This window comes from Sycon ciliatum, chromosome 2, assembly GCF_964019385.1.
Source record: "Sycon ciliatum chromosome 2, ocSycCili1.1, whole genome shotgun sequence".
Lineage (NCBI taxonomy): Eukaryota > Metazoa > Porifera > Calcarea > Leucosolenida > Sycettidae > Sycon > Sycon ciliatum.
The window spans coordinates 36818293-36827372 of NC_088644.1; the positions used below are offsets into that span (position 1 = coordinate 36818293).

The window sequence follows — 9080 nt, forward strand, 5'->3', positions numbered from 1 at the left end:
TCAGTTCTGACTTCACAATGTCCTCCAGCGGTTGGAACATGGGTTCGGGTACTTTCATGGCACGACAGAGGAACGCCCACCTACCCCTGTGGCCCGTCGCATACGCTGAATACACAGCCTGTGGCTGGGTTTGCGCAAATAGAAATACTGCTAACTTCTTCAGTCCTCCTATCCATTCGCCCACCTTTGTTTTGATATAGCTTTGAAGAAAGTAACAATTACATAGTTGTCCCTTCCGATTGCTGCGCCAAGACCATGAAGACACCGTGACCCCTCGTTCGTTACCATGACGCCAGTGTCGCGAAACCGGTGGCCTCCTGGTATTGACTATTGTGGTAACTCCTTTCCTTTACGACAAGGACCGATTTCTTTTGGTGACTGAAAAATAGTTACTACTACTATACGTAGTTCTGTCCTGTGGCTGAGGCTGAGGCGGTAGCCTGTACATGCCATGCATGGCCTGGGCGCCAGGCAGGGAGTCATACTCATGGCCGTAACGATCGTATCGATTCGTATGGCCCTGCCCGTATCATATCATGCGTATGCACGGTATGGCGATAGATCTACATGTACCTGTGACCATGGTGACCCAGCTAGCAACGCGCTAGCAACAGCAGTCACAGCACTCATATCATGAGTCATGTCGATGATAACAGAGTCATACTCATACTATTACTGAGTCATACGTCATACTCAGTCATAGCAATACAGCAAATATACAGCAAGCCCCCGTGACCCCGTCTGATCTGGGAAGTGTGAATGCTTTTCAGTTTTCGTGTTCATTTTCGTGTAACCCCTGCACTAGTCATTGTAGGAATAGTATTAATACTAAGCAGCAAGTAAGCTAGCTACAACCTCTCTTTCATCGTTTTCGTATTGCACTAATACTTAATAGTAGTACTGTCTGTGCTTGGCCCGACTTTCTTCCGTTTGCACGGTTTGGGCGATCTCTCGATCTCTCTGTGCATGTGTCTTCAAGAGAGAGATCTTGATATAAATAATTATTATAATTTATATACATCAAAACACCAAAAAATTGCTTGATCCTAGATCCTGTTTTCGAAATTATCATACGGTCATCAACGCTGTCCCGCGAATCTCCGCTCACAAACGGAGCAAGCAACGTGCCAGGAGGCGTGGTGGTTACTGTAAATTAATCGCCATGAGGCCGTTACGCATTGCTTGCGTCGGACCGGAGAAGGTACGTGAAGCCTTCCATGGCTGTTAGAATCAACAATCAGTCCGTGGCCTGTGTAGCCCGGAGAGGGAGAGAGCGTTGTCAGAATGAAATAATTTATTGATTCGCTAGGGTGGCAGCGAAGCAGCCCCTGCAGCCCGAACTGAGATGAAAAGCAGACAGATTTTCACTTCTTGGAAATCTGAAGAAATGTTGAGTATTTCCTGCTAGACTAACGTTATAACGACTGCACCCTAGCTTGGTGGTTGGAGCTTGGATAGCTGACTGTAGTAATATTAAATGACCCCTGATTTGGGTGATGCTGGTGATCATGATGGTGTTGGCGCTAGCGTTGTTGGTTTGGGTATTGTCCTCGTTATGTTGCTGCTGCTGCTGCTGCTGCTGCTGCTGCTGCTGCTGCTGCTGCTGCTGCTGCTGCTGCTGCTGCTGCTGCTGCTGCTGCTGCTGCTGCTGCTGCTGCTGCTGTACATGATTGTATTCGTTTTCAAGTTCTTTTAGAGTGCAGGCTACTCTGCTTTCTCGCGAGAGAGCAGGGATATCTGCGACGAACAAAATGAGCATGGTGTTATTATTATTCATGCATTGCGTGCATTTCTTTGGAATGTCGTCATGACATGAGTATAGTACAGCCTAGCCCTGGCCTGAGAAATCTGACCTCATGAATAAAGTAGCGAAGTGTTCAAGTGCTCAGAGTGTTGTGCTAGGGCCGCTTAGCGACCCCCCACAACGCTATTTTATTCACGAGGTCGAATTTCTCTTGCCAGGGCTGTACTAGAAAAAGACCCACAAAGAATGAAAACGAACATACAACGTACATGTACCGTAAAGTACCGCCAGAGCGCCCCACCATCTCGTCCTTTCGTGGTCGTATTTTGGAGGTGGTCTCCTGTCTGTAGGTCATAGGACACAAACTTTGTACACATGTAATGCACGTTGTGCAGACAATCTGTACCTTCGAGCGGACACGAGCTCCACACAAAAAACCCTGCTGAGTGTGACCTTAGTACACTAAGGTTCTAACACCGTACAAATTGCATTGCATTCTGCCATGCGATTTTCCTTTCCCTGGCTGTAAAATCAAGGTGGGGCGCTCTGGCGGTACTTTATGGTACAATCATGTACATAAGCTACATGAGTAAGACATACGGTACACCCATAATACTACTTTTAAGTATGACTAACCACTATAGTGCATGTGTGTGTACGTGTGTGGGTGTATGTGTGTGTGTGCGCGCGTGTGTGTGTGTGTGTATGTGCGTGTACTTGCATGTACATTTTTTTGTATATGCACTTGCAGGTCGGTAAGACCGTGCTCTGCAATGTGTTGTCTGAGAATGGCCTGGAGAGCTACGGTGAATACAAATCGACGCATTGTGTCAGGTATGACTAACAGTAGCCCTGCTAAATCAGTCATGTAAAAGCTAAGCCAAATGGCCTTGATCTGAGGAGTCCCAAGATACACAAGTTAATGAGATCCATACTACTTCCTGATGATGGGCCTGGTCCGAAAATTTGGATGTCATTCTTAAAATTAATTATTTTTTGAAGAATTCGTAGCCGAGAGACCGTTTTTGGGTAGTGGTGTATAACTGTGTTAAACATGAAGTGGCTCCAGTGGAGTCTGCCCACCCTGAGGACGGTACTTTACTTTATATACACTAGCATCCAGATTTTGGCATTACTGTTGTTTGACAATCGCCTAGGGCGTGGAACTCGGATTCACAACAACCGTGTTATCCTCGTCTGCTTGTTGCTTGGGTACTCCTGTCGATAGAGAGTATCAAAAGAGATTGAGAAGTATGAAGGGAAGGAGACGCAGTAAGATTTTTAGTTCTTGCCTTTGGAAAACGCCATCTCTGGTAACTAAAATCTCCTTGGTCCAAAAAGTCAGTGTAACTTATTTCCCCATCCAATGTGTTCAGTATTGCCTATTGAGCCATTCCCGCAAGAGCCACGTGCACCCAGTCAGATCATGGTGCACACTATGGAAACCGCTGATTGCATGGGAATGGATACTGCAGTATTTGCTGTGTTGCAGCCGCCACGGTGCAAAAGCTTTTGAGTCGGCTTCCGAAGAATCTTCATGCACTCTTTCGCTAGCCGATGGTCCTTAGGCCGACCATCACTTGTCATCTGTCTGGCACTTTGTGCAGAATACTGGAATTTTCAATGCGAGTGAAGACCGGAGGAGACCAGCATGGGCAACGAGATATCCAGCTGTGGGACTGCGGTGGACGAGAAATGTAAGTTTTTTTACGAGAAACCGTCGGGAGGGCACATGAACGTGGCCCAGGGTGCGAATGTAAAAGAAACCGCACTGGATTCAAAACCAACTACACTGCTTTGTGTGTGCCCTAGTGTGTGTGTGTGTGTGTGTGTGTGTGTGTGTGTGTGTGTGTGTGTGTGTGTGTGTGTGTGTGTGTGTGTGTATGTGTGTGTGTGTGTGTGTGTGTATGTGTGTGTGTGTGTGTGTGTGTGTGTGTGTGTGTGTGTATGTGTGTGTGTGTGTGTGTGTGTGTGTGTGTGTGTGTGTGTGTGTATGTGTGTGTGTGTGTGTGTGTGTGTGTGTGTGTGTGTGTGTGTGTGTGTGTGTGTGTGTGGTTATTGACATGAGTGCATGGTTACTTATTTCCATAGTGCATAGTAAACAGTGCACTGTACCTGATGTCTAGGAAACTCTGGATTTATGGCTTGGCGCTACTATTCCCAACTCGAGACGTACGGATCTGTACCAACCTCCTCAACTCAGCCTGACTTCGTATACAATATGGACTAACACCCAACTTCCGGACTGCCAGCTGTTTCGACGTTGTCAGGCTCGTCAGCAGGGCTCCGAGGGACTGGCCAAAACGATCACAATGAAGCCTAGCAAGGGCGGATCCAGGGGGGTGCGAAGGGTGCAAATGAACCCGTCAGGATTTTTCCAAAAAAAAAAAAAGGCCAGGCCAGGCTCGCTGCGCGGATCCGCGGATGATTTGTGTGCAATCACGTGATCGTTCTGGACACGTGCTCAACTGCTCGTTGTGCACGTCAACGCGCCAGGGCTGCACATTTGGAATAGAACTTTTTTGGAACTAACTGTTACTTTTTCACCGGCAACAAACTCACTTCGAAGTTCTTTACTTTTGACGTTGCATGTTTCAGTTGTCGTGTTAGCTTCTTTCAAATTCTCACTGCTTGTTCCGACTCCGTTTCCGTGCATGCTGAGCGGAGATGTCGGACACAGCTGGTGGACCAGCTGGTGAGACCATGGAGCCTGCTGCTAAGCGTCGTTGTGAGAGCCATCATCCTTTTGACATTCTCCAGGATGCGGAGTGTTGTTGTTGTTGTTGTTTCTTTATTTTACTTCACCATATGAACAGGCAAGACTGCCTTCTCACCGGGGCTGTTGGCCCACGGCTCTCACAATATGATGAAAATGTTTAAAATGTGTATGAAGAAGAAAGGAACGGAAAAGAAGATGAAATGAAAGGAAAGAAAACAGTAGGTATTAATTTTATGAAGGGGGGGGGGGGTATGAAATGGGTATTATCATAGTTGATGAGAGAAGTATGATATACAATATTCTTGTTCTATAGACTATTTAGTACGGGCATTTCATGAGAGTCATGCATGGGCAAGGCAGGATTTGGACTAGGATAGAGGACAAGAACATAATTGATGAGCATCTGTTCAGGCAGAATCTGTGAAGAAGACATAGTAGGCACAACATCGGAGAGCTAGTTGACGAGGGAGATGAGGTCATAGCCAGACAGCAATGCTTGAAACGTGTGGCGTACGTCGCAAGCGCGAATATCAGCAGGGAGAGAGTTCCATGTGGTACTGCCAACAAAGGCGATAGAGCTACGGCCTGAGGGACCAGGTAGGAACGGCACTCTGAGCAGCTGGCTGACCTGACCACGCGTGACACAACTTCTGTCCACATCCGTGGCAATGAGGGAGTAGTAGGATTGGAACAGTGAGCTGGCTCTGCCATGAAGGCAGCGGAAGACGAAGAGAAGCAGACGTTGCACGTACAGCTGGTGGAGCTGAGGCATTGATAGTCTGGCAAATAGGGGAGCAGTGGGGGTCCTTCTGGGGAGTTGGAAGATGGCTCGTATGCCAGACTTAGCAATGCGTAGCAGTCGATGTAGCAGCAGTTTGGATAGAGCAGGAAAGAAACAGTTTGAGGCATAGCAGAGAACAGACTGGATCATACTCATGTACCAGGCCCGGCGGGCATTGAGTGAAAGGCACCGTCCATGGCGCCAGAGCTGCCTGATTGTAGTAGCAGTCTTGCTGGCAATAAAGTCCACTTGGGGCTTCCAGGACAGTTGGTCATCAAGCATGACACCGAGATACTTCGTGACTGGAGTAACATCAAGCACTGTGGTACCACACTTCACTTCAGATGGTCCGAGTGAGGAACTGAACAGCCGCCCTGAATTCTGACTAGAGTTGACATTGTGTATATAGCATGTACATAGCATAATCTGTGTCTGACTGAGAATCATACCGGTAGCAGTCGTAAATTACTTGTAAATTTTGACATTCAATGTGTAACTAATCATACTACTCATCTTGGTGCTATGTGTAATTATGATATTATACAGTAACACACATAACATACTATGTCTTTGGTTTACTACTGCTAAAGAAAATATGTAAGTTTCATCCTCGCACCCCTCAGCTTTGGGGTCTGGATACGCCCCTGCCTAGTGGACAGCAAAGTATTCATAGTCAGAGTCACGCTCTAGCTGCGAAAAGCACAGCCAGCTGTTCACGTAATGAACGAGTATCCATTTTTATGGCGTTTTCACTCTCGCCGCACATGTACTTTGTTGTGACAGTTGTATCCTAAGGCTGTGCACTGTGTATAGTGCACTATACACAGTGCGCTGTGTATAGTGCACTATGTATAGTGCACTATACACAGTGCGCTGTGTATAGTGCACTATGTATAGTGCACTGTGCACATTGCACTATACATAGTGCACTGTGTATAGTGCACTATACATAGTGCACTATACACAGTGCACTGTGTATAGTGCACTATGTATAGTGCACTATACACAGTGCACTGTGTATAGTGCACTGTGTCCAGCCTGCGGAGTGGACAGAGCCAGTAACACAATACTCACACAGCAATGACACAATCAAGTCCTTTTCTGCCGTTACCAGTACTCTGAGTTTCGTGTAAAAACACACGCATACACACACACACACGCATACACACACATACATGCACACACACACAAACACATGCATGCGCGCACACACACACACACACAAACACACACACGCATACATACACACACACACCAGAGAGATTGTTCTGACCCGTATGCTCCATTGCTGTACAGGTACGATTCCAAGTGGGCGGCCATTGAGTACAAGTGTGATGCAGTGCTGCTGGTTATTACTTCGGACAAGTCGCTTGAAACGGTGCAGCGGCTTGAGAAAATGTAAGTTTGCCGCAGAGATTTCGCGGCACAGGGCTATCAAACTCGATGTCCTTTGACTATGCTCAATGTGATGTTAAAACACGTTTTCCGTCCTCTTATTGTTTATGATAATACATGTACTTTGTAGGTAAATACCGTCATGTTCAAATGAAGGGTGTTAGTTGTCGCGTGAATGGGTGTTTATACCTTATTTGAGACTTCACGGACAAGCACAAAATGCTAGTCTACGCATATCAGATACGAAATTGAATGTACCCTTCAGAAACGCTGATCAGTGATACTTCTGTTCATTGAGGAACATTGTGATTCGGGAACAGTACACCGGTTAATTTGCGCCGTCCGCGAGTTGAATCCCACAAGGGGTTTGTTGTGTTCTTCCCCATTCTTCCCCAAAGGTAAGTTGCCAACTTCATCAACTGTCTGCATGTCCGTCAACATAATTCTCCGTGATGGACTCAGCTTCATATTCCCCTCTCCAATATGAATCCACTCTCCATATTCCTATTCAAAATTTAATATTTTAATAATAATAATAATATTCTCCAGTGAGAAAAAGAAGGGTTGTGTGGCCTGCTATCGGAAAAGATATTTCTCTAACAAAAAAGAAAGAAAGCAAAGCAAGTTGAAATCCACCATATCACTGTTATGCCATGGTAGCACCACAGAGCTGCTGGGTGCCTCGCTGCTGCTGCTGCTGCTGATTGAATCTCTATATCTACCATGTGCAGCTGCAAGTTTTTCATCAAGAGGAAGCCAGCGGTTAAGGTGCTTGTCCTGAAGAATGAGCTACCCGGCAACCAATCCATTGATATCAGTAAGCAATGCATGCAGATGCAGAATATCTCCTTGGTCTAGTAGTCATTTACATGTCATGCGCAAGTCGCTCCCCGTGGTGACATTGCCTGACGTCACAACACGTGTGCACGCATGAGAGAAGTACTAGTGTTGTACCTGTAATGACACTGTGCGTGTGTGTGTGTATGTGTGCGTGTGTGTGTGCGTGTGTGTGTGTGTGTGTGTGTGTGTGTGTGTGTGTGTGTGCGTGTGTGTGTGTGTGTGTGTGTGTGTGTGTGTGTGTGTGTGTGTGTGTGTGTGTGTGTAGGCGTGTGTGTGTGTGTGTGTATGTGTGTGTGTGTGTGTGTGTGTGTGTGTGTGTGTGTGTGTGTGTGTGTGTGTGCAGAGGGGGGGGGGGGGGGGATCATTCCCATGGGCAAACCTATTTCTAACTATAAACGAGTTTTTTAGAAGTAAACTAGAGCCTCCAATGCCGATAGAACTCCAGGCGTCCGCTAACACCCAGAATAGCCCAACGTTCAATACAGTACTTTCTAGCAGGAGCTTTGGCCGGTTAGTAGGCTGTGTTTGTTCACTTGCCATCTACCCAACTTCTTTGTCTTTCTAGGCCTGCCAATTAGCGGACATGAGCAACACGAAGTGGACCCACAGGAGGGAGTAGATGCGCTACGAAAAATCTTCAAGAAGTTCATCAACCGCTTAGCGGACAAGCTATACTCGGAAGAAGCAGATGGAGAGTGAAAAAACAGAAGGTGTTGATGGAATGTAGCCTCCGTGGTGGCTGCGGAAGCATTCCGGGGTCCTTTGACTTGAGCTTGACATGAACACAATGCCATGTTTCTGTAACGGTTTTTGGTACTTATGCGTGTCACGAATGTATCTTCGGTGCATTTCGCACTTTCCTCGTTTTCTTGCAAAACGTGCGTGATTGTCAAGTTAAAAATGTACTTCAACTTTTGATGAAAGGATACTGCTGCAGTGCAAGCATCGCAAGAGGCGAGCTTAGAAGAGTGGTAGCCACATGTTCAAGTGCCATGCTTCGCTTGACGTGATGGCGCCCTGTAGTCAATGCTAGTGCTCATAAGCTGATGTGAGCACAGTCATGTACTTCTGTGTATACATGTACATGACTGTATATTCATAGTACAGAGCTGCATGCATTTACTTGTATAGTTATTTTATGCTGCAGTACAGTCATAATCATACATATTATGTATCTACTCCACAGGCGCTAGGCTTGACTTGAGCAATACTGGTAGACCAATGACAAAGTGGCCACTTTTGGCTGTGCCAAATATTCTCTTCCGTGTACGCATGTGTATGTGTGCGTGCTTCTCTTGCGACGGGTGTATACATGGCACGCGGTGGGTGGGTGTGGGTGTATGTGTGTGTGTGTGTGTGTGTCAGTCTCGTGGTAGCAGTCGTAGGTGACCTGAATCCTGGCGACCTCTCGTTGTTTGTGTCCCGGACGCCGATTGATGTTTGAATTTGTAGTAAAACTGCGTTTTGAAAATGCTGCGTTTTGAAAATGCTATCTCGAGCAAAGGAAAACCCGATTTCGGGTTGGTATACACTGTTACAGTTACATCTCTGCTCTCCGCTCCTCATACAATCCCCACTTCACATCACAATGCATCATTGCT

General features: G+C 46.6%; 1 protein-coding gene across 2 annotated transcripts; it reads left to right on the forward strand.

The window, feature by feature from the left end:
* Positions 1 to 876: 876 nt before the first annotated feature.
* Positions 877 to 8708, forward strand: LOC135809892 (intraflagellar transport protein 22 homolog). Of its 2 annotated transcripts, XM_065323335.1 has the most exons (6): positions 880 to 1201; positions 2496 to 2578; positions 3352 to 3441; positions 6541 to 6642; positions 7371 to 7456; positions 8045 to 8708. In XM_065323335.1, the coding sequence occupies exons 1-6, from the start codon at positions 1163 to 1165 to the stop codon at positions 8176 to 8178; spliced, it is 534 nt and encodes a 177-aa protein (XP_065179407.1). In that variant the 5' UTR covers positions 880 to 1162; the 3' UTR covers positions 8179 to 8708. The 2 variants fall into 2 exon arrangements, with proteins under 2 accessions (XP_065179408.1, XP_065179407.1); XM_065323336.1 differs by lacking the exon at positions 3352 to 3441 and having other exon boundaries at positions 877 to 1201.
* Positions 8709 to 9080: the final 372 nt, after the last annotated feature.

Coding starts and splice junctions, on each gene's coding strand:
- LOC135809892 (XM_065323335.1), top strand. CDS start 1,163: ATGAGGCCGTTACGCATTGCTTGCGTCGGACCGGAGAAG. Junction 6,643..7,370: donor GTGCAGCGGCTTGAGAAAAT/GTAAGTTTGCCG, acceptor TACCATGTGCAG/CTGCAAGTTTTTCATCAAGA. Junction 7,457..8,044: donor CAACCAATCCATTGATATCA/GTAAGCAATGCA, acceptor TTGTCTTTCTAG/GCCTGCCAATTAGCGGACAT.